At 34.6% G+C, this 26,340-nt stretch overlaps 1 protein-coding gene across 3 annotated transcripts; it reads left to right on the forward strand.

The window, feature by feature from the left end:
* Positions 1–1,927: 1,927 nt before the first annotated feature.
* On the forward strand, positions 1,928–25,675 carry Spata22 (spermatogenesis associated 22). Of its 3 annotated transcripts, none has more exons than XM_026393976.2 (8): positions 1,928–1,985; positions 3,693–3,821; positions 7,092–7,146; positions 7,266–7,361; positions 10,846–11,191; positions 13,356–13,482; positions 22,456–22,553; positions 25,484–25,675. In XM_026393976.2, exons 1-8 carry the CDS (start codon positions 1,943–1,945, stop codon positions 25,673–25,675), a joined length of 1,086 nt encoding a protein of 361 aa, XP_026249761.2. In that variant the 5' UTR covers positions 1,928–1,942. The 3 variants fall into 3 exon arrangements, with proteins under 3 accessions (XP_026249761.2, XP_077657258.1, XP_077657259.1); XM_077801132.1 differs by having other exon boundaries at positions 3,693–3,773; XM_077801133.1 differs by lacking the exon at positions 3,693–3,821 and having other exon boundaries at positions 1,943–1,985.
* The last annotated feature ends 665 nt before the right edge of the window (positions 25,676–26,340 follow it).

The raw sequence follows: 26,340 nt of genomic DNA on the forward strand, positions 1-26,340 counted from the left end.
CCACTCATTTTGAGTTGATTTTTGCAAATGGTATGAAGTAGGGGTTCAGCTTCATGCTTTTGCAAATGGGTATACCTTGTACCAATACCATTTGTTGTAAAGGTGACTTCCATAATGAATTATTTTAGCACCACTGTTGAAAACCAATCAACCATGAACGAATTTATGGTTTATTTCTAAACCCCTAATTCTAATCCTGGGTCCATAGGTCTATGAGATGACCAGGAAGGAGGGAGCCATAATTTTCCGACGCAGCTGACGCAGAGGATGACTGGATTGAACATCTGTCTCTGCCTCTCCAGTGACCCCAACAGCCTCCTTCCCTGTCTGGGCAGTGGGCCACATAGGTAGGCAGGGCCATTCCCCCTTACAGGGTGAGAGCTCAGAGAGAAGCGCTTTAACATTGCCCTTCCCGCGGTTCTCAGAGGCAGGAACGCCAGACGCCCCAGCACCAATGCGCTCGTGGCGCGCGCACCTGCTCAGCCAAGTGCGCCTGCGTAGGTTTCGCTTGCGCCTGCGCATAACCCACTTTCTGTGCTTTTCCTGAGGCGTGAAGGTTGGCTCTCGCTGACTGGGGTCTTTCGTCGACGGTTGACCGAGGCGGGGAAACTTGAGGGTTCAAGTTGTGTGTAATATTGTAGTGGGGGAGGTCAAGAAGGGGGAAACCCTTGCGTTGGCTCTAGTTATAAGCCGTTCTGGATCCCCTGGGTGGGGCAGGAACCTGCCGCCTCTCCGGAGGCCCAAACGTGCCCTTCTGGCTTCTACCTGAGGCAACGGTCTTTGGGGACGGAAGTGTACCACACAGCCGCTTCACTAAGCCACTCAGGTCCAACTGGAAGTAGGAATTGTGCGAGCCAGGGATCCAGGGGAGGGTTTCTCACTTGAAAAATCAGTTTATTTTGATCGCGACACTTGAAGATGTAATGGCTCTTGTAGGCGCCCTTGTGTTTCGGATATAATTTGCATTGAGAAAAAGTGGCATGCCTTGTGTTTTGGTTCCTAGAATAGAATCAAAAGTATTTTCAAAAGGGCCTATTGTATCTAGTTTAAAGTCAAGATAGAGAAACAAAGCAGAGGTAGCCCCTCACCTCATGTTTCCCAAGTTTTATTTTTACAATGATATTTGGAAATTAATTTTTACTTAAGTCTGATTTGCATCATTCCTTACTTGTGTTTATGTCTATATGTATTATTGGGTAGGAAATTTGGAGCAGAAATGATCTTAATTTTTAAGTTTGTATCTTTCCTTTTCACTCATGCAATGGGCAAGTAGTTATTGAATTTGATTGAAATATATTAGGAGGCTATACTTGGAAAAATCACAAAAGCAAATATGTTGCAAAAGGAAAAAATTACAGGAAAAAACCCCTTTACTTCGTTTGTTGACATTGCAAAAACTGAGTGGAAATTTATATTTATTTATTTATTTATTTATTTATTTGAATATTAAGTGAGGATTTAGTCTTTGATAGTCTCAAACTAATAGCCAAAGCATAGTGTCATGAAGTGCAACACAGACTATGGTCTCCTATGGCTAGTTCTGTACTTTATATTTCCTACCTGTGAGTTTGCCAATGCAGTAATCCATTTCTCTCTTCATAGATCTGATTCAGAATTATGGTATGTCCTTGATTCTGAAGTAAATTGTATAGACAATATGAAAATATGCACATATTAGGAAGCAAGGTTATAATTATTTTGAACAGAGCTGGAAACATAAGTTTTGTTGTAAATACTTATTCAGAAGCAAAGGACTCCCTAAAATGTTTACATTATCAGATCTCAATGTAGTTTTCAAAGATAATTTTCATAATTAATATGCTGGGAATTTATTTTTTGTTACAATATGAGTTACAATGTTCTTTCTTTGAAGGTTTGGTCAAACAACTTCATTTTGTGAATGTAGAATGCAAAAAAAGATTATAGACTCATATAGAAGAAAATGAAGAGAAACTTAAATGAAAATTCAACTCGAAGTACAGCAGGTATTGAAAACTTTATTTTTGAAGCTTATTTATTTTGTATATGCCATTTAAAGCTTGTGTAGTTTGTAGGTGAAACATTTTGGAAGGAACTTTAAGAAAGATGACATTGAGTCTTACTTCTTTTTAGGTCCAAAGAGGTAAAGTAAAACTTACTCAACTAAAAGTATTTAGTGACAGAGGTGGGAGTAAAATAAAAGCTTAGATTCACTCTGGTGGTGTTCTGCAGATCCTATGTGCTTGAGTTGTTCTTTGCTTTTAAGATAAAAACAAATACATAGATCTATTTTTAGTTATATTTGTGACTGACTTGTTAAAAATATTTCCAGAAATACATATGTTTCTTAAGAGCTATCATTTCTATTTTCCTAACTTATTAGGTAATATAAGGACAGGACAAAAATGGTGAGAACCAGGTCAAAGAATCAATATGATGCACAATGAAGATAATAATAACTATTATTTATGGTGAACATTTTTAGACATTTAATTATTCATATTAATTCATTTAATTCCTCCATCAACCCTTTAAAATAGGTTATTATTATTGTCCCTGTTTTTCCTATAAGAAACCAAGACACAAAATGGTTAAACAAGAAATCTATTAAATGTTAGAACCAGGATGTAATAGGAATGTGGCTCTAGAGCTCATATCTTAATCATTATGTTATTCTCCATCTCAGTTTGTGTCATATTGGCACAAAGAGTTGAAGGAAATTGCCCATGTTTATACTTTGAAGTTGTAATCCAAATACATAATTATTACCTAGGTAGTCTCACTGAAGATCTCACATAATTTAGTATTTCATTAGAAAGTTTTAGAGTCAGTACTCTGAAGTGTAGTGATGGCAGATAGCTAGATGATGGTCTAGTGGCCAGAGATCTGAACTAAGATTTAGGAAGCTTGGGTCCTATCTGGATTCTTCCAGATACTTTCTTGGAAGTGATAGGCAAACTTTTTGGACTTCTTTTTCTCTGAGTTTCCTTATAAGATTTAAAATCTATATATTGTGACTTTTGGCCTGACTTGAGATCCTAGTTCTGCTACCTTAGGAAGTAGAGTTAGTTTTTTTTCTTTCTTTTTTGGATTTGATAGTGTCTCTCTCTAAGGCATTCTCAAAATTACATATAAAAATATCATTACAGACACTGGGGGTGCAGACTTTGGGTTCCAGACCAAATCTGTTGAAATAAAATTTTATAAGAATGGGTTTATGGTCTTAGTACTTGAGGTTAAGTGGAATTCTAGTTTAAATCTAAGTCAAAATAAACTTGAGAACCATACCCTAAAAGATGTGCTGGTATTATCCAAATAGTGATTGGTGTTTTGAAAAGCATGGTTCAGTGACCTCTGTTGTACACCATGGATTTTCTATAGTTGATAGGTTAATAGGTAAGCACATGAGAGAAATAAGGAAAACAGAAAGTGGGATGAGAGAAGAAATGGGAATAAGTTCCAAACAGGAGGAGTTAAAGCAATGTTAAGATTGAACAAAAAAGTACTTTTTAGAGAGATAAATGAAGCTATTTAGGATTTTTAAAAAATGTAAAAACCAATTCAAGGCATAGAAATATGCCTCTATTAAGTATATTAACATATGGAAGTAGACATTAAAATTGTGCATTATAAGTAATTATTCTATAAGTAGATCTGATTATGTAGTAATTTACTTTCTGTTATGTACTAATTTATTGGTATATTCAATGTAGGCTGTTTGCCTGTACCATTGTTCAATCAGAAGAAGAGGAATAGACAGCCATTAACATCTAATCCACTTAAAAATGATCCAGGTATCAGTACTGCTTCTGACAGTTATGATTTCCCTCCAATACCAACAGGTAAGAAAAGGAGTAAGGTGAAATATTTCAGGAAACAAGAACTGGGATTGTAGAAAATTGCACGTTTTCTTTATAATGAGAGTAGAAATGTTTTTTTCTTCTTTTACTATCCCAATACAGAAATATCTTGGCTTTTCCTTATCATTATGGTACAGGAGTGTGAGTGTCTCTCTACAAGGGTTGCTTAGCATTTAAATGGAGTATCTCAGGAAACAAGAACTGGGATTGTAGAAAATTGCACGTTTTCTTTATAATGAGAGTAGAAATATTTTTTTTCTTCTTTTACTATCCCAATACAGAAATATCTTGGCTTTTCCTTATCATTATGGTACAGGAGTGTGAGTGTCTCTCTACAAGGGTTGCTTAGCATTTAAATGGAGTTATCTTAGATTTATTCTAATGAAGTAGTAAACTACATTGCAAATATTTTTTTCCTTTTTCAAACAGATATAGATTTTTGTGATCTGTACATTTGGAGAAACTCAAATTGCCTCAGGAACAGGGATAAGTATGCATGGAACACAGGAAAAAATGTGGGAAAAAAATTAGACTTTAGGAAGGGTAGAAGCCCAGGAATTTTTGGTGCTTGGTTCTGATTTCTTTTGTTTTTGCCTTTCTTATTTGCTGGTTCTTTACTTTCTGCTATGGTGTGAAAAATTCATATATTGAAATTTAATCAACAATGTGATAGTAGTATTAAAGGATGGGGGTCTGTAGAAAGCGATTAAGTCATGAAGGTTCTGCCCTCATGCATGGGATTCGGGACATACACTGTGCATGTTTCTGAAGGAGCTTTTTATTTCTTCTATCATGTAAGAAGTGCCATCTGTCAGATACCTAATCTATTGGTGCTTTGATATGGGTCGTCCCAACCTCCATAACTGTTCAAAAGTAAGCTTCTATTATTTCTAAAATACCCAGTAAAAGGTATTTTGTTTTAGCAACCTAAATGGACTAAGGCACTCCTATCCAGTTTGTTTTCGTATAGCTTCAACTAGCACATGAACCATGAACTAAGTTGCCATTGCTAGGAGTTTACATAATCTTTTAGTTCTAGCTTTTAGAGGTAATTGGTTGACTGTCTTCTGTATCTCTTAATTAAGTCCTGGAGGCAGGGAGGCTTTGGTTCATTTTATCATTTAAGCAAGACCACTAAAATCCTGGCTTAGCTTCTGAACCAGTTAGCTATGGTGGTGAGTGCTGGGAGTTATGTTTGCTAACTTTGTACTTCCCTCTGGATGAAGGCTTGGAAAGGCAGACATTTTAAAGTATATTTGGTGCAAGATGGCTGTATACATTTAAACTTGGTAGATACTAAAAAATTATTAATAGAATATTATGCAACTAGAATTTTAAAAGATCTTTATATACTTGTGTGTATATATATATACTTGTATTGCATATATAATATATATATATTATATACTTGTATATGTAACATACAAGTATATATGTTATATACATAAGTATATGTGTTATATATACAAGTATATATAATACTATATAATACAATATATCATATAATATATAATACATATATACATATTGTACAGAATTATATTATATATACTAATATTATGTATAAAATACATATTATATTACTAGTATTATACTATATACAATGTGTGTATATGTATTATATATTATATATAATATATTGTATTATATGTATAATTGTATTGTTAATTTATTTTATTATTTTCCCATAGACTTTAATGTAGCTCTAAAATGATTTTTTCTTTCATGTTAGAGGAATTTGAGGTATAAAGTTTCTAATATTCCCATTTTTATGTATAGAAAATTAGAAATTCACATGGATAGGCACAAGTCAGCATTTATATAGTCATCCTCTATCATTTAAAAAATTTTCTACTATTCCTCTAAAGACTAGGAATGGAACCACCATATAACTGAGCTATAGTTTCTTAGTATTTTTCCTTAAGAATTACAGTTACTATACTGTAGTGAAACACGTATAACCATGTTTATAGCAGCACAATTCACAATAGTCAAATTATGGAACCCTCCTAGGTGTTCATCAGTGGATGAATGGATTAAGAAAATGTAGTGTGTATATATATATATGTGTGTGTGTGTGTGTGTGTGTGTGTGTGTGTGTGTGTGTGTGTGTGATATATATCACACACACACATGCAATGGAGTTTTATTCAGCCATAAAATAAAAATGAAGTTATGCCATTTGTAGGGAAATGGATGGAACTTCAGAACATTATATTAAGCCAAATAAACCCAACTCAGTATGTCAAGGGTCATCTGTCTTTTCTCATGTGGAAGCTAGAGAGAAAAAAGGAAAATAAATGTGTGGGGTATGTGTATGTAGGGGGGGTGGAATCTCATGAAAATTAAAGGGAAATCAGTAGAGAAGAGGAAAGGGACCATGGAGGAGGAGGAAGAGTGGGAAAGGGGAAGTACTGGGGATTGATAGTAGCCAAATTATGTTGTTACATTGTATGTATTTATGAATATGTAACAATAAATCCCACCATTATGTACAACTATAATGTACCAATAAAAATATGGAAAAAATAAAAAAAGTTCACCACCACTTAAATTTTTTTCTAAGTAGCATGAATGTTGACCTTGAAAACTAATAAGTATGAACTACTTCATAAGGAAATGTTCATTTTACTCAATTCTGAACTCTTCAAGCTCTGACTGAGGTTACTGTTTGTCACTGATATAATAAGATCTTACACTGGATAAGGAAAAGGACTACATCAGTGTTTTCCAAATTTTTGTCTTGACTCAAGAGTTGGGCTGGGATATAACCAATCTGTAAAAAAAAGAAAGAGACTAGAGTATAATAGAAAAGATGAGTGTGTGACATACATAATAAGGATATTTGTCTCTTATCCTCTTTTTGTTTGCCTCTATTCATCTCTCTTAACACAGATTATGTATGTGTCTGTTATGAATTATGATGATCTATTTCTTGCTGTGGGGTGGAATAAAAAATTGGGATAGACTGCATTTATGTTATAGAGTATAAGAAACAACATTAGAATTTTTATGCTACAAAGTATAAGATTCTATATTAGAATTTATTATTTTTGCTTACAGTACAAAGGAGAGGAAAGATATCTATGAAAATCAATAAGGAAGGCTACTGGCAAATTCAACAATAAAGTGCTATTGAAAAGAATTCCTTTCTCTTAAAGTTTTTACATTTCCCAAGTTAAATAAATATGAATTAGTTATTTTGAACAATGTTACCTATTTTACTTTTGTTTGTGTTCTTATTCTTTTGAGATTGGGCCTGGGAGGCTATGAATCAAGAGTGGGCTCCTTTAACAATGAACACAAGGTATGTGGAGAAAAATATAAGCTAAAAAATGTGTCTGATGCCATTTTTCTGTGTGTGTTTTATATTTATTGATTTGAAAACAAATTATTTACATTTAACAAGACATATTTCCTTGAAAGCCAAATACCACCTTCAGTTTCTCATCCCCTGAGAAGTCAAGATTCTATTCCTAAATCAATTCAGTCAAATAGTGCAAGAAGCCAAAGTGGTTGGAGGTGAGTCTATTTAAAATTTGTCTTCTATTCTTTTTGTCTTTTCTCTCTCCTCCTCTTTCCCCCCTCCTTTAACTTTTCCTCCATTTTTAGATAGAATTGCATTTAGGAGATTTCTATGTTAGTAACTATGGACATTCTCATTGTACTTTTAAATAATCTCTAAATTATATACAAAACTAATATAATTCTGTGTAAATAGTTGTCATACTATATTATTTAAGAAATAATAACAAGGAAAAAGTCTGTATTTGTTTAGTACAGATATTATTTTTTCCAAATATTTTTGAGCTGTGGTTGGTTGAATCTGTAGATGTGGAGATCTATGAGTACCCATGGCTGACTGTTCTCTGTTTTTCTATACATATTTACCTTTGCCAGTGAGTTTCATATGTGTAATCTCGTATTGCTTTTTAGCATCTTTCTGTTTCAACTTGAAGAACTCTAGCATTTCTTGTAATATATAACCTGTTGAGATCTTTCAGTTCCTTGGCAATTGCTGGTAATTTAACCTAAGCTTAATAAATACTTGTGAACCAGATGTTCCCATGTTTACAGGCATTTGGTGAAGGGAGAAGAGAATTTTAGTTTCTTTCTATTAAAACTAGCATGTTGTCTTTAATTTTTGTATCAGTGTGCTTCTCTACTCCAGTAGCTTCCATTCTCTTTAATGATTTTGGCTTTGAACCTAAGTTCTAACTTCTCTAAGGTTTCTAGTCTCACTTCTCCAATAATTATGTCCAGTAATTTGTAGGATTTTCATAAATTTTAAATATGTTACACATATTCTTTTAGAGAATGTTAGAACAGTATGTATTATAAAATTTACAGTATAAATTTTAGAAAATGTTAAAATAATACACATGAATTTTTGATTGATTTTCATGATGTTTTATGGTAGTCTAAGGAGCTTTTATTTTCTTGCTACTCTGAATTGTGAGTGATTGAGTATAGTTCAGTAGGTTATTCAAACTGTAGGAGGTTTATTTAGACTAGCAATCATCAAAAAACACAAATAATAATAAATGTTGGCAAGAATATGGTGAAAAAGGAACTCTGTTGGTGGGATTGTAAATTAGTACAATCACCATGGAAATCAGTATGGAGTTTCCTCAAAAGATTGGGAATGAAACTACTATATGGACTGGGGTTTTGGCTCAGCGGTAGAGCACTCGCCTGGCAAGTGTGGGGCCCTGGGTTTGATCCTCAGCACCACGTAAAAATAAATAAATAAAATAAAGGTATTGTGTACAACTACAACTAAAAATAAATATTAAAAAAGAAACTACCATATTACCCAACTCTACCATTCCTCAGTATTTATCGAAAAAACTAGAGTCAGCATACTGCAGTGATACATGCATACACATGTTCATAGCAGTGTAATTCACAATAGCCAAGTTATGGGAACTAGCTTAGGTATCTGTCACCAGAAGAATGGAAAAAGAAAATGTGGAATTTGTACACTCTGGAGTTTTACTCAGCCATAAAGAAGAATGAAATTATATAGTTTACAGGAAAATGGATGAAACTTGGGAGCATTATGTTAATCAAAATAAATCATGCTCAGAAAGCCAAAGGGTCATGTTTTCTCTCATGTGTAAACTAGAGAGAAAAAAGGAAAAGAAAAACAAAAGGTAGAAGGAGCTCATGAAATTAAAAAGGAGATCAGTAGAGTAGAGAAAGGGGATCAGGGGGAGGGAGGAGGGAGGAAAATAGAGATACTAGGGAATTAAATTATGTTATGTGCATGTATAATATGCCACAAAGTATATCCCACTATTCTGTATAATTATAATGGCCCAATTAAAGAACTAAATGACAAAAAAGTGTGACAGTTTTCATTAGCAGAGGAATTTACCATAAAACTAATGATGCTTACACATCAAGACCTTAATTATATTGTCCTCTTCAAAGTCATATCCCCATCCATGGGCCAGAGAAGAAGGCAGCAAATTCAGCTTTATAAAGTGGCATCTCAGCCTTAGGGTTATCCACTGTATTATGATGATACATCTGGGGCTACAGGCCCTGGCTGTTGAGTGGCCAGCCCTACTTTCACATCCATATGGATTCAGCAACAGCTTGCTGTTGGGGACTTTGTTGACTATCTGGACCTATATTTTCTTCAACAAGAATGATTAAGGGGAGATGCTGCTACTTCCCTGCTTAGAAGCCCCTGCAACTTGGACTTTATGGTCTGGTTGGGGTGTTGAGGACAAGGCTGAGTTGGATTGACTTTTGAGATACTATCTCTGTGTGGGCCCACTGCAAAGGTGAAAGGACTATAGTTCTCTCAGGAATAGTTCCCAGGCCAGTAATATCTTAATGAGTAAAAATGTTGCTAATGTTAGATGAACTATTAAATAGTTATGAAGCTAAAAGAAATCTTTCTAGACTATAAATAATAAAAATAATTTGAATAGCCATGAGAGAGGAAAGACAAAATTGTATTTCTGTACTCTCTACTGAAATAAAGTAACAAAATTGTTGTCATAGGAAAAGGAGGTGATCAGTGTTGGAAAAAAGTCTTGAGTGTCAGGCAGTTAATTAATAATAATCCTAGTCATATTTTTCTTGGATATTATAATGTTTATAGTATAACTTAAATTTTTTAATTGTGATTTTTTTTATTCCATCTTGTTCACATTTAATTTTGCACTTAATTTATTTAACTGTACTTTCCAAATTATTCAAACTTCGGGTTCCAGAAAACCTAGATTTGTTCCTATCACTAGCAAATCTAGACCTTTTTTTGGATTATTTTCTTAAACAAGAGATGGGTTGTATTGATTGTGATATTCCCAGGAAAATTATTCAGAATTAAGAACTTGTGACTTGCACTACTTTTTCCTTTGGAACTTTAATATTTAGAAAACACCCTTCTGATTTTAGCCTCATTAACAACAAGTTCTGATCAACTGCTACAACTCCATTTAGATTAATGTAGTTAGTAAATACTATAACAGATTGATTAGTATGGCTTTTTAGATACACAGTAAAAGCACAAAATATCTAATTAGAGCTATCTACCCTGTGTATATTAATTTTGTTTGTGATTTAAAATCATTGATAAACCATGGTTTAACTTTAAAAATTTACTTTGTAGTAATTTAAAAATAAATGTATAAAGAATTAATAAGCAAAATCTTTCCACTTGGAGACAACCACTGTCACTTAAAGGCTGGCATAGTTTAAAAATATATGGTGTAGGTTTCTCTTGGTTCTAAACTTGTTAGTAACTTGATATATAACTTTGGGTATACTATTTCCTCACTAATGCTCTTTGTCCTCATCGGGAAAGAGAGGTAATTTATTGTAGAGTTGTCGCAATGATGTGTTTGGAATTTCAAACTAGTTAGTTACAAAGTAGTTTGTAAACCAGGAATTGCCATATAAATAAAATTTGTATCATTGTCTTTTAAAAAAGTATAAAGAAATAAATGTTTTTCCTTTTTTCCCTTCTTTTTCTTTTTTCCTATTATATCTACAGAGATGACAACAAAAATACCAGCTTGAAAACTTGGGATAAAAATGACTTTAGACCTCAATGTAAAACAACAAAACTAGTGACAAATGATGGAAAAAATTCTTTTCCAGTGAATTTGGGAGCTCAGATACTACAGAAACAATTAAGGGTATCTGAAACTCCTAATTTATCTCATCACAGAGAAACTGAGGTACTCAGACAAATGTGTTCGTCAAAAGTTTCTGGCTCTACAATAAAAGGCCCAGACAAAAACAGTGCATTACAGACATTTAAGCCCAATTTTCAACAAAATCAATTTAAGAAAAAAATGTTGGATGATATTCCAGAAGAAAACACTCTGAAGGTAAACATTTAAATATTAATGAATGAATGAATGACTTATTTATATTTTTAAAATGTGAAATAAATAGCTATTAGGAAAGTTATAGAGGTAAGAATATTTGAAATCAATCCCCTAGTATATGTTACTTGATTAGCATAAATATCCAGTTCCATTGGAGGGATGAATATTAGTTTGTAAAATATTTTCTTAGCAGGTAACTGCTCTTTTTCATAAGTGCTTCAGAGTTTCCTAGTGGATTCTGTGTTTCACTGCTTACTGATTATTAGCATAACAATTTATTCTTTGCTTTCAGAAATTATCCAACTCTGTTTATCATTCTTACATATTTTTTCCCCAACGGAGAGAACAGAAACATTTTTCTGTAAAGGGCCAAATAATAAGTATTTTTGGCTTCATGGGCCACACTATCTCTGTTGCAATTATACAACTATGTTATTCAACTCTGGAGCAGCCATAGACAGTATGAATGGGTATGTCAGTGTTCCAGTAAAAGTGTAAAGAAACATCAAAGATTAGATTTGGAGTACAGGCCATTGTTTGCTGATTTTTGTTTTATCATCTGGATCTATTCTCCTTTTCCAACCTCAGTATTTCACATTCCACTAATTCTTAAATGTACCAGTCATTCCAAACTCTGCAAAGTTCTCCAAACAAACATGGCATGCATTCTAATTAATCCCTGCTTTGGTTTGTATTCTCTATATCTGTACCTCAGCTTCATATTCTCTTTATGCACAGTATTCTACTTATTTTTATAAATGTCTTCTATATAGTATGTGTGCTGGTTATTCTTCCCTTTCTCACTCCCCTGGCCCATTGGATTCTTTATCTCTTCTTCTCTGTACCTTAGAAGGCTGAATCATCTATATAGTACCTCATCCTGGGATTCCTTATCTGCTGGCTTTTTCTAAAGATCGCCCAATGGGAGTCATTGGGAGGACATCAAAGGGTGGGTGGAGAGGTTGTATTTTCCCATTTTTCTCCCTACTTAAATGTCGTACTGATGGAAGTGGCTGTGTCCCTACATAACATAGTCTTTTCAGGAGTCTGGCTTTCATGGATTGGATAATTTTATTTCTTTCCTTGTTCTTTCAGCCTGGGAGTGGTAATAATTTCATACTATTGTTAATCTTTGGGTGCTTAAGTTTGTTTTGTCCCTATGTCTGTAAAAACAGTCTTTTCAGTAAGCCATCAGGGTAAATTCTGTTTTTGGAAAGAAAAGAGACTCTCTGGAGACCAGTATAGCATAAGACCAATATAGCACGTTTTATAGTGATTCTCAACTTTATGATTCCTTGTACATAAATGATATAGTCACCTTAGTAACAGTGGCTCCCTATGACATTCATCTTCAACTGTAGTTTTATTAGAATTGTTAGGAGGAAGAAAAGGGGCAAAGTAATTGTATTTTTTAAAAAAGAATCCCATCAGGTGTTCTTACAAAACTCATCCCAACAAAATTGTCCCCACCCTTGAAAATTAGTATCTTACATTGTATTCTTAGTTTGATCTGTAAAAATGCTAAAAAAATTTTCTACCTTAGGATCTTTACACTTGCTATTCTCTCTGCCCCACTTCACCACCCACTAAAAATAATAATCTCTCTTTTTGTCCTTTTATCTTGCTTTTTAAAAATGCATAGAATATATCAATTCTTAATGTTCTGTTATGTATTTATTTATTGTATGAATCCCCATTTAAATTATGAAGTATGTGGAGGCTGATATCTTGTTAGTTTTGTTCATTATTGCTTCCTTAGAAGCTATGTTTGGCACACAGTAGGTGCCCAGTAAACACTTTTGAAGTGAATCAGTGAATGTGTCTGATTCACCTCCTTGTGTGTGAGCATATTGGAGAAACTGTTTTACTCTCAGGTCTATCACAGGATGTGGCACATGATGCTTATTGAATGAATGAACAAATGAATGAGTGGATGAGTGCTGTATAAATGATTCTCTTCTTGATCGCCTCTGAGTGCATCCTGGTTTATCCTCCTATATTATACTAATGATGGTTTTAATTTGGGGAAGTAATTGTACTGAAACTTTTAGTAGTTCTTTTTACATATTACTTATAAAGACCTAGAATCTTTACATAGAAGGTAAAAGTATGATGAAGAGAAATAGAAAGATTTTTCTAATGTAATGTTTTTATTTTTCAAAAGGACGCCTCATGTCAGTTACAGTTTAAGGAAAAAAATAATTCTCTAAGAATTATTTCTGCAGTTATTGAAAGCATGAAGTATTGGTGTGAACATGCACAGAAAACTGTACTTCTTTTTGAGGTGTTGGGTAAGTATAATACTTTAAAAATATGTCAGGTCATACTATCTGGACAAGTTTTTAATATTGATAGGAATTTCTAAGGGATATTGAAGAAAAAATTTTGTGAAAGGAAAATATGTTTTATTAGAATTCTTTTAAGTTCTTGGTTGGGTGTGTCATTGATTTGTATGAGTTAAGTATTTGGTTATTTGTGGCAGTATTCTGATTTATAGTGTTATAATTGAAAAGACATTTGCAGGTAATCTATCCTCTTGAGTTATATGAGGAAATTGGGCAAATAATTGAAATAGACTTGATTAAAATTATGAAGCTAGTTAGCAGCAGAAATTAATCTAGAATCAAAAACAGCATACTAATGGAACACAGCCACATCAATGTTTATAGCAGCACAATTCACAATAGCTAAACTGTGGAACCAACCTAGATGCCCCTAAGTAGATGAGTATATAAAGAAAATTTGGTATATATATACACAATGGAACATTACTGAGCAATAAAAGAGAATAAAATCATGGCATTTGCAGGTAAATGGATGGCCTTGGAGAATATAATGCTAAGTGAAGTTAGCTAATCCAAAAATCCAAATGCTGAATGTTTTTTCTGATATAAGGAGGCTGATTCATAGTGGGGTTGGGGAGGGGACATGGGAGGATTTGACAACTCTAGATAGGGCAAAGGGGGTGAAAGGGTAAGGGTGGGAGCATGGGAGTAAAAAAGATGGTGGAATGAGATGGATATCATTATCCTAAATACATGTATGAAGACACGAATGGTGTGAATATACTTTATTTACAACTAGAGATATGATAAATTGTGTTGTATATGTGTAATATGAATTATAATGCTTCTGCTATCATATATAACAAATTAGAATAAAAACAAATTAAAAAAAAGAATCGATTCAACATGGCGGTGGGTGCGGAGAGATCAAGTCTCTGACCTCTTCAGCTGCGCAGGCATAGGGAGTCTTAAACCGACTAAATGCTGTTTGCTCAGGATCACTAGGCAATGCTGAGTTGACGTGGATCTGGGGTGAACAGTTTGCACCTCTCAGAACACACACTGAGCCTGGAGTGGCTGAATTCAGGCTCCCGTTCGCCTGCGTCTCGCAGACAAACTGCTGTGACTCAGCGCTAAACGCTCCCAGTGAATCAACTTGTCGGTTACTCCTGAACCTGCGGAGGTTAATACCAACCGAGCCTTCATAGGCAGTGGCCACAGGATTGAGACGGGCCTTGGGAGAGCTGGTCAGGACCCACCTGTTGCATCAGACACCCGGCAAAGGGAACGAACTGTTGCCATTCGCATGGGATATCACCATGGCAGAGAACTGATGTCACCAGAATGCAGCGGAGGAGATAACTTCATTGGAACCGGAGGCGGCAGGTGTGTAACCCCCTAGCCCTCCCTCTCCACACAACGGGGAAACCTCAAGGGCCCCTCCCAGCTCTCCCGTGAGTGCGATAGTCAGACTGAGGGAATCAGGATCGGCGCGGGACCCGTGGCACGGGACCCCTGGCTACCGCTCCCACCAGCACTGAAAACTGAGGTCTCTTGCACCAGCTACCTGGGGCGTGGCTACCGGAGGTTCTCAGCCCCACGCTCCACAACCTTAGGGTCTGAGGGAATGGCAAGCAGGGAGAGTGTGCCCAGTTGTTCAAGAAAATAGGGCTCCCGGGAGTAGCAGACCTGGCATGTAGCCAGTATTGTGGTGGTCACCCGTGAGCGGGCCCTGGCTGGAGGAAAAGTGGGGAAGTGACTAGACACAAGAAAAGGCCCTAGGCACTCAGGATTGGAGACTGCCCAGTCAGGGAGGAGGAGCTGCTTCACAGTGATTGGTTCCTGTGTATAAAGAGGAGAAGCTTGGTCCAGTGGGCACAGCTCCACCTGCTGGAAGAGAAGTTAATCGAACTCTAAGACTGCATTTTAAAAAATTTTTTATTATTATTTGTTTTTTCTTTTTCTTTTTTATTTTTTAAACATTTTTTTAATTTTTTAATTTTTATTTTTTAAAATTATTTTTATAAATTTTTTCTTTTTTTATTTTCTATTTTTTTCTTTTTTCTTTTCATTTCTTTTCAATTTCCTTATTCCCCTTTCCTTGAATTCTACCTGTTTACTCTCATTCTCCTTAGTGACTTCTTCCCTCCCCTTCTAATACCTTTCCTTCCAAGCATCACGACGCTGTTTATGTGTAATTTACTAAATAAATATAGGTAAATGTTCTGAGGCATTATATAGTGCTACCAAGTCCCTAGCTACCCCCAAATACCCCAGACCATTCTCCTGTTAATATCCCTCATCAGTAGAGCAACCTTCCAAGGTTGCCAAGAGATACCAACCTCAATACCATCACATCATTCGACCTAAATATAAGTCCCAATACCAAACCACAGACTGCTATATGCTATCAGAATCCGTACACAGTTTAAGAAACGAAGAATCTGCTTTAATCTGTGTCAGAAAAATGGTCAAATAAACAACTCAAGGAATACCTTAGACAGATAGAATGGAATCTTAAAGAGGATATGATACAGCAAATTCAAACAATGAAAGAACACATTGAAAATGAATTACTTAAATAGATAAAAGAAGCAAATAAGCATCTTTATCAGGAGATAGAAATTATTAAAAAATCAAGCAATAATTCTAGAAATCAAGGAAACTATAAACCAAATTAAAAACTCAAATGAGAGTATCTCTAACAGAGTGGAGCATGTAGAAGCCAGAACGTCAGATAATGAAGACAAAATATATCATCTTGAAAAGAGTCTAGCCAACTCAGAAAGGCTGGTAAAAAATCACGAGAAAAACATCCAAGAGATATGGGATAACATAAAAAAAAACAAACTTAAGAGTCATCGGGATAGAGGAAGGCATAGAGGTTCAAACCAAGAGAATGAGAAATCTGTTGAATGAAATATTATGGAAAACTTTCCAGATATAAAAAAGGAAACGGATGTACAAATTGTAGATGCATACAGGACACCGAGCATACAAAATCACAGTAGACCAACACCAAGACACATTGTTATGAAGATATTCCAATATACAGAACAAAGAGAAAATATTAAAAGCTACAAGAGAAAGGAGGCAGATTACATTCAGGGGTAAACCAATAAGGTTAACAATGGATTTTTCATCACAGACGCTGAAAGCAAGAAGATCCTGGAACAACATATTTCAAACACTGAAAGACAATGGATGCCAACCAAGAATTTTGTATCCAGCAAAATTAAGCTTCAGGTATGACAACGAAATAAAAATCTTTCACGATAAACAAAAGTTAAAAGAATTTGTAGCCAGAAAACCAGCATTGCAAAGCATCTTGAGCAAAACACTACACAAGGAAGAAATGAAAAACAATAACCAAAACCAACAGTGGGAAGTACCTCAGTAAAATGAGAGGGCGGGGGAAAAGCTAATCATGGAGAAACAAACCAAATTAAAAAAAAAAAGATAAATAATCAAACATGGCTGGAAGTACAAACCATATATCAATAATAACTCTAAACATTAATGGCTTAAACTCACCAATAAATCGACATAGGCTGGTAACATGGATTAAAAAAACAAATCCAACAATATGCTGCCTCCAGGAGACACATCTGATTGGAATAGACATACACAGGCTGAAGGTGATAGGTTGGGAAAAAAACATACCATGCACATGGTCCTCAAAAGCAAGCAGGGGTGGCCATCCTCATATCGAATAAAATCAACTTCAAGACTAAGTTAATCAAAAGGGATAAGGAAGGACATTATATACTGTTAAAAGGAACCATTCACCAACAAGACATAACAATTATCAATATTTATGCACCAAATAATGGTGCTGGACGTTCAATAATAAACCATCCTCAAGTTCAAGAATCAAATAGACTGCAACACAATAATTATGGATGACTTCAACACACCTCTCTCACCATTGGACAGATCCTCCAAACAAAAGTTGAATAAAGAAACTATAGAACTCAATAACACAATCAATAACCTAGACTTAACTGACATATATAGAATATATCAACCATCATCAGGAGGATGTACTTTTTTCTCAAGTAGCACATGGATCTTTCTCAAAAATAGACCACATATTATGCTATAGGGCAACCCTCAGTAAATATAAAGGGGTGGAGATAATACCATGCATTTTATCTGATCATAATGGAGTGAAACTGGAAATCAATGATAAAAGAAGGAAGGAAAAATCCTACATCACATGGAAAATGAACAATATGTTACTGAATAATCAATGGGTTACAGAAGACATAAAGGAGGAAATCAAAAAATTCTTAGAGATAAATGAAAATACAGACACAACATATTGGAATCTGTGGGACACAATGAAAGTAGTTTTAAGAGGGAAATTCATCGCCTGGAGGTCATTCCTCAAAAAAAGGAAAAACCAACAAATAAATGAGCTCACCCTTCATCTCAAAGCCCTAGAAAAGGAAGAGCAAAACAACAGCAAATGTAGCAGAAGGCAAGAAATAATTAAAATCAGAGTGGAAATCAACGAAATTGAAACAAAAGAAACTATTGAAAAAATTGACAAAACTAAAAGAAGAAATTAAAGGCATAAAAAAGGAAAAGAAGAACTTAAATTATCACTATTTGTGGATGACATGATTCTATACCTAGAAGACCCAAAAGGGTCTACAAAGAAACTTTAGAATTAATAAATGAATCCAGCAAAGTGGCAGGATATAAAATCAACACGCATAAATCAAAGGCATTCCTGTATATCAGTGACAAAACTTCTGAAATGGAAATGAGGAAAAACACCCCATTCACAATAGCCTCAAAAAAAAAAATACTTGGGAATCAACCTAACAAAAGAGGTGAAAGATTTATACAGTGAAAACTACAGAACCCTAAAGAGAGAAATAGAAGATCTTAGAAGATGGAAAAATATACCCTGTTCATGTATAGGCAGAACTAATATCATCAAAATGGCGATATTACCAAAAGTTCTCTATAGGTTTAATGCAATGCCAATCAAAATCCCAATGGCATTTCTTGTAGAAATAGATAAAACAATCATGAAGTTCATATGGAAAACTAAAAGACCCAGAATAGCAAAAGCAATTCTAAGCAGGAAGTGTGAATCAGGTTGGTATAGCGATACCAGATTTCAAACTATACTACAGAGCAATAGTAATAAAAACAGCATGGTACTGGTACCAAAACAGGCGGGTGGACCAATGGTACAGAATAGAGGACACAGAGACCAATCCACAAAGTTACAACTATCTTATATTTGATAAAGGGGCTAAAAGCATGCAATGGAGGAAGGATAGCATCTTCAACAAATGGTGCTGGGAAAACTGGAAATCCATATGCAACAAAATGAAACTGAATCCCCTTCTCTCGCCATGCACAAAAGTTAACCCAAAATGGATCAAGGAGCTTGATATCAAATCAGAGACTCTGCGTCTGATAGAAGAAAAAGTTGGCTCCGATCTACATATTGTGGGATCGGGCTCCAAATTCCTTAATAGGACACCCATAGCACAAGAGTTAACAACAAGAATCAACAAATGGGACTTACTTAAACTAAAAAGTTTTTTCTCAGCAAAAGAAACAATAAGAGAGGTAAATAGGGAGCCTACATCCTGGGAACAAATTTTTACTCCTCACACTTCAGATAGAGCCCTAATATCCAGAGTATACAAAGAACTCAAAAAATTAGACAATAAGATAACAACCCAATCAACAAATGGGCCAAGGACCTGAACAGACACTTCTCAGAGGAGGACATAAAATCAATCAACAAGTACATGAAAAAATGCTCACCGTCTCTAGCAGTCAGAGAAATGCAAATCAAAACCACCCTAAGATACCATCTCACTCCAGTAAGATTGGCAGCCATTATGAAGTCAAACAACAATAAGTGCTGGCAAGGATATGGGGAAAAGGGTATACTTGTACATTGCTGGTGGGACTGCAAATTAGTGCGGCCAATTTGGAAAGCAGTATGGAGATTCCTTAGAAAGCTGGGAATGGAACCACCATTTGACCCAGCTATTCCCCTTCTTGGACTATTCCCTAAAGACCTTAAAAGAGCGGACTAGAGGGATACTGCTACAACGATGTTTATAGCAGCACAATTCACAATAGCTAGACTGTGGAACCAACCTAGATGCCCTTTAATAGATGAATGGATAAAAAAAAATGTGGCATTTATACACAATGGAGTACCACTCAGCACTAAAAAATGACAAAATCATGGCATTTGCAGGGAAATGGATGGCACTAGAGCTGATTATGCTAAGTGAAGCTAGCCAATCCCTAAAAAACAAATGCCAAATGTCATCTTTGATATAAGGAGAGCAACTAAGAACAGAGCAGGGAGGAAGAATATGAGAAGAAGATCACCATTAAACAGGGACGAGAGGGGGGAGGGTAAGGGAGAGAGAAGGGAAATTGCATGGTAAAGGAAGGAGACCCTCATTGTTATACAAAATTACATATAAGAGGAAGTGAGGGGAAAAGGGAAAAAAATGAGAGAGAGAAATGAATTACAGTAGATGGGGTAGAGAGAGAAGATGGGAGGGGAGAGGAGGTGAGGGGAGGGGAGTGTAGGGGAGGCGGGATAGTAGAGGATAGGAAAGGCAGCAGAATACAACATACACTAGTATGGCAGTATGTAAAAAAGTGGATGTGTAACCGATGTGAATCTGAAATTAGTATATGGGGTAAAAATGGGAGTTCATAATCCGCGTGAATCAAATGTATGAATATATGATATGTCAAGAGCTTTGTAATGTTTTGAACAACTAATAATAAAAAAATAAAAAATAAATAAAGAATCTAGAATCTGAATCTCCTTATTCTAAATCTAGCATTTGGAGAAAGCTCATCCAAATATAAATTAAATCATATTTGAAATACTCTGAAAGAACATTAAGAATACTTTACTGATAAGAATAACCACCCTATAACTAATCTTTTTCTAAATTAGCATTTAAAAGTAGGTGAGTTTTGTAGAATGTTTCTGGAACTTGATATTACCTAGAATGAAGGGATAAACAAGTAAGATTTGAGATTCAAAACATATTTATTTCCATTATTTAAGTTTAATAATAGTATTTATTTAAATTACAAAATAATCCAAACATATGGAAACGTACAGAGAATATAATAAATATCCATATGACCATGTCATAGGTATATTTGATGCCCCTGTATATTTGCCTCTCTAGAGAGAGCTACTGTAGTATCTTTTATGTCCATGATTTTTATCATTTTATAGTATACATTTGATTCCATAAGCTTATATTTTTGGTTTATGTATTATAGAAATACAAAGCTTGCATTTTCAGCCAGTATTGTTTTTGAGATTTAGGTATGGTGTTTCTTCATTGTTTTAACTTCTATCTTGGGTAGTTCTTTCCCTCTGAAATAAAAGTCTTATTTCTGCTGCTCCCTGAAATATATTCAAAGAATTGCAGTTTTAATAATAGTAATGACAAATGCAGATTTAATAATATCTATGGTAGGAAGACTATTAGCATCTCAGATGTCTGTGTCCGAATTCCCAAAGCCTATGAATATTACCTTATGTGGTTGAAGGACTTGGATGATATGGTTAAATTAAGGACCTCAAAGTGGGAAGATTATCTTGGAAATCTTGGTGGGCCTGACATAGTTACAAGGGAAGCAGGAAGGTCAGAGTCAGGGAAAGATTGGAAGATATTTTCCTGCCAGCTTTGAGTTGGAGGAAAGAGTCATAATTCAAAGAATGCAGTGTCTAGAAGATTTCAAAAGGAACACGACCTTGCCTGACCTGTTTTAGATTTACACCACATTGTCACATTTTTAGATGAATTTCTTTTGGTTGCTCTTTCCAAGAAATAAACTAATGGACTTTTGGGTATCATTATTTTTGAATGTAACATACCCATCACTGAAACCCTGATCTGTGTATCTGGGGAATGGAATATGCCTTGGCTTAAGTCACAGGTCACCCCTGGATCTGTGGATGGGGACAAAGCTCACCCACATCTAAAAATGGAATAGATGTGGTTTCCAATAGAGGTTTCCTAAAGGAAAATCTGGATCTTATTAGGATAAATGTAAGTGAACCTCAAAACATCAAATGCCTACTACTAGTACTTAGTAGATGGTTACTGAAGGAATAAACAATGTAATTTGATAAAAATTTCTGAAGATAAGCATGGATTAGTATTTGTATTTTACAGGTAAAGAAATAGCTTTGTAAAGAGATTGAACAGTTTGCTCAAGGGGAAGGAAATGGGGAGACATAGGTAAAAGGGTACAGATTTTCAGTGTTGTAGAGTAAACCTAGAGATCTAACTAATGTATTCATGGAGAAATATAGTTAATGAATTGTATGTTGAAAAATTGAAGAGAATAGATCTTAGGTGCTCTTTCCACGTGAAAAAAGGTAACTATGGAAGGTGATGGATATGTTAATTTTGCTTATCTGTACTAATTATTTCACATTTTCAGTACCGTATATGTATGTATCTTGTTGTATACCCTAAATAATACATTAAAAATAAATTTAAAAACCAATTTTCTTGAAGTTTATTATTAGTAAATTGAAGAACTTGGACTGGAATGCATGACTTCTGATTATAATTTAGTGTTTTTCCATTAAGCTGTCATGCTTATTATAATAATGTACTTATTATTACAATACAGTAGACTGGTCTGGGGATTTAACCTCTATGGAGAACACAGTCTATGGAAAAAGCTTCAGATGGCCCACCATTGTCAATTGTACGAACTTGACATATAATCTGTTTCTAAATAAGAAAGGGCTCAAATTTTTTCTTTTCCATAAAATTGTTTCAGAAATATCATTCCTTTTAAAAATGTCCTCTTTATTACTGTAAATAGAACTTTAAGAGGTTGATGTGGGAATTATTTAAACATAACTTTTTGTTACATTTTATTTTATTTATTTGCATTTCTAATGTTGATTTCCCCCCTTATTTCAATGTGGTTTAGCTGTCCTCGATTCGGCTGTTACACCTGGCCCATATTATTCAAAGAATTTTCTTATGAGAGATGGGAAAAATACTCTGCCTTGTGTATTTTATGAAATCGTGAGTATTTTTTAAAGCATTCTATGCAAAGACCATGCCAACAAAACAAAAAATGCAGGCTGTGATTTCATTGTATTAGAAATTCCATTTGTTTAGTACTTTAAACATTTTGTTTGCTTGTAGTTCAGATATTAAAGTTATTTACTTAATCTGGAGAGCTTCCTTTGTGTCAAGCACTGCATTGGGTGCAAAAGATATAATGTGAAATACAAGTGATAAATGGCCCCTTCTCTTAAAGAATTTCTAATTTCAAATAGAAAGACAAATACATAAATGTTATAATGTTATATGATAGAGGTATAAGAAGGGTGCTACAGATGTAGATAAGAAGAGTGGGCCAGATCAGAGAAGGATGTTCAAAGAGATCATCACCTGTATTATCTTAGGTATCTAAGAACCCATAAGAACCAAATAAGCCCAAGTGTTGGTAGGGCAATAGGTGGGGAAGATTCATTTTAAGGTGAGGGGGCAACCTATGGCAAGACATGAAGCTAAGAGAAAGTCTGACTTGTTCAGGGAGCTGCAAGTAATATATAGTTACCACAGTGAGAAATTAGTAAGTGAAGGGGTTGGGGGTATGGGATTCTGAAGTTAAAGCAGGAGTGGCTTGGGATATAAGCAAAAGCTAGGTAACAAAGGCTAGAGATCCCAAAGGAGGCTGGAGACCTTTTAAGACCTACGTGTTTTATGAAAGGTATTGATTTTAATTCTGAAATTGGCCTCAATTCTGAAATCACACTTGGATTCCAATGTTTAGTATACTTCAGTATTTACCAGCCTTATGACATAAGTAAGCTGCTCAAACTATTTGAGCTTCAGGTTTTTAAATATCTGCAAATGGGGCTGGGGATATGGCTCAAGCGGTAGCGCGATCGCCTGGCATGCGTGCGGCCCAGGTTCGATCCTCAGCACCATATACAAACAAAGATACTGTGTCCACTGATAACTAAAAAATAAATATTAAAAAAATCTGCAAATGGGGAGATGAATTCCTGCTTTGAAAAGTTATTGTGGAGATGAAATGATAAAACAAATGCACAGTGCCTGACTCAAAGTAGGCGATCAAGAAATAGTAATTGTCATGTTAATTATTTTAATATCTTGGAAGTTTATTTTTTCCAGTGTAAATATTTTTAAAAACCCTGTTATTGAGCTATAATATATACAAAAAAGTACACTGTTTCTAACTGTATAGTGCTATGAAGCATCAAATTGAACACTTCCCAAGTTAAGAAGTAAAATGTTGTTGTCATCTCTGAAGCCCCATTGAACCTCTTCCCATAAATAGTGTCATATGGTATATCTTTTGAAAAATGTATGGTTGTTATCACTCAACACAATGTTTGTAGGATTCATCTATATTATTGAATGTAGCTATAGTTCATTCATTTATGTTGCTACGTATTTGGTTATGCAAATATTCCACAATTTGGAATTTTATTGTTGATGGGCATTTAGGCTAGTTAAAAAGTTTTTTTGCCGTTATGAATAATAAGCATAATGAATATGAACTTTTTTGTATATATTTCTTGTGCATATGCATGCATTTCTGTTTGGTCTCTGTAGAAGTAAAATTGCCACATTATAGAGCTAATATAGTGGTTATTGCCAAAGGATTTTCCAAGGATTGTATCAGTTCATACACCATCAAGGATTGTAGGAGAGTCATGGTTTCTTTGCATTCTATTTTTTTTGTGTGTGGTGCTGGGGATTGAACAAGGCAACACTATACCAACTGAGCTATATCCCCAACCCCTCTCTGCATTTTTATCAACATTTAGTATTGTCTTTTTTATTGTAGCCTTTCTGAGCAAGATAAATGTTACCTCATTTCTCTGCCTGGTGACCAGTGTTGCTGAGCACGATTTCATATGTTTATTGGCCATTTAGATAACTTCTTTTGTAAAGTCTGATAGGTCTCTTGCTTTTTTCCAATTGAATTAGTGGTCTTTTTATTATTGATTTATGTGATTTTTTTTGAAAAGCTGTTCTAGGCACAAACTTTTTGTTAATATTTATTTCAAATATTTTTCTCATACTCCGTGGTTTGCTTTTTTACTTTTAATGGTGGCTTTAATGGAGGGAAATTGTTCATTTTATTGTAGTCCATTTTAAAAATCATCAAGTCTTTTCCTCTGTTTTAAGTCATAACCTTTTAGTGAAAGAAGTTTCTGAATGCTTTAGTTTTATTCATGATTGAGGGGGTGTGGAGATTTCTGGTCTTTTATTCTGATTAACTAGTTCCCTTAAATGTGTAGCTTTGTTTTGGTTCCAACCCTAAACCTGGGGTGGGGTGGGAGTGATTGCTAGAATCTCTTTACTTGGGATCATCAGACTCCATTTTTTGTTTTCCTAGCTCTAAGACCGTTAAAATCTCAGTTCAGTTTTTAGATTCTAAATTACCTTTCTGTAATGGCAGATATCTTAAGGGAGAATGCATCCCAAAATCAGACTTCATCTTGAACTTTCATGCTGTCCAGATGAGGTTTATATAACTCCTCACTGCTTTTATATGTCTGATGCCTATGCAGGGGATTTTAAACATTTTTTTTAGTCCAGCTATTCTACTTCTCAGCTGGTAGTTAGTTGATATGAACCACCTTTTCTGCCATGTACTGAAAGTGGAACTCTTGACAAGTCTGACAGAAGAGTGGATAATTTTTGGGCCATTACATTAAGAATTATTAAGTTATTTAATAAGCAGCATCTTGCCATCTTGTAAGAAGCCCTATCCAAGTTCGTGTCTTCACTCTGTGATAGGGCATCCATATATGATTAACTGTCATAGACTTTGTCAGCAGTGGGGCCCTGACTCAGGTGAGGAAAGTATAATATTTGGGGTGATTCTTTCTAGTTGTTACATTATTTGTTAAAAAATTAAAATTTAGATGAAGTAACAAGTTTTAAAAAGTATTTGTTTTGAAAAACAGGATCGTGAACTTCCGAGACTGATTAGAGGCCGAGTTCATAGGTGTATTGGAAACTATGACCAGAAAAAGAACATTTTCAAATGTGTTTCTGTCAGACCAGCATCAGTTTCTGAACAAAAAACTTTCCAGACATTTGTTAAAATCGTAGATGCTGAGATGAGTTATTATACTAAAGTAATGAATGAAATTTAGATAGTATAAATTAAAGCATTTTCTGATATTGTTTAATTTATTGTTTGTATAGTTATGGAGCTACTGTGTTTCTGTGTTTTACTTCTTGAATTAAAATATTTAAATCCTTTTAAAATGTGGAAATAGTTTTTGAAAGATGGGATGTATTTACTAAAATTAAGTGATCATTTTAGATAAAAATGCCCACTATAATAGAAATAGATGGATACTTTCTCAACATGGGATAATAACATATCTGAGGCAGCCCAAAAGCCAGTGTCTCACTGAAGGGGGATCATTGAAGACATTGTGACTATCAGTACCATTCTTCTTAAGTACTATTATTAAACATTTTCTGGAACTGCTGGTTTATGTGGTTCATTTAATTAGTTCATTTTTTTTAAAATTTCAAGAACAGCATTTTATTCTTCTGGTGTATAAAATTTGAGGAAAAAGTTAAATCAAGGATTTAAAAGATGCTTGCTTAATATAGTTTTAAACTATAAAATTATTTCTCTGGAGGCAACTAACCTTACATAGCTTCAATCACAGTTCAACAGAGATACCAAGAAACACATCCTGTGTTCCTTTTCCTTGATATCAATTTATTTCATTTCATTCTTTCCTTCTATTCTGTATCTTATATCACTTTCCTTTCTTCTTTCCCAACCTTCTTTCTGCCTTTT

Source organism: Urocitellus parryii, chromosome 7 (genome assembly GCF_045843805.1).
Source record: "Urocitellus parryii isolate mUroPar1 chromosome 7, mUroPar1.hap1, whole genome shotgun sequence".
Lineage (NCBI taxonomy): Eukaryota > Metazoa > Chordata > Mammalia > Rodentia > Sciuridae > Urocitellus > Urocitellus parryii.

Coding starts and splice junctions, on each gene's coding strand:
- Spata22 (XM_026393976.2), top strand. CDS start 1,943: ATGAAGAGAAACTTAAATGAAAATTCAACTCGAAGTACAGCAG. Junction 11,192..13,355: donor CAGAAGAAAACACTCTGAAG/GTAAACATTTAA, acceptor ATTTTTCAAAAG/GACGCCTCATGTCAGTTACA. Junction 13,483..22,455: donor ACTTCTTTTTGAGGTGTTGG/GTAAGTATAATA, acceptor AATGTGGTTTAG/CTGTCCTCGATTCGGCTGTT.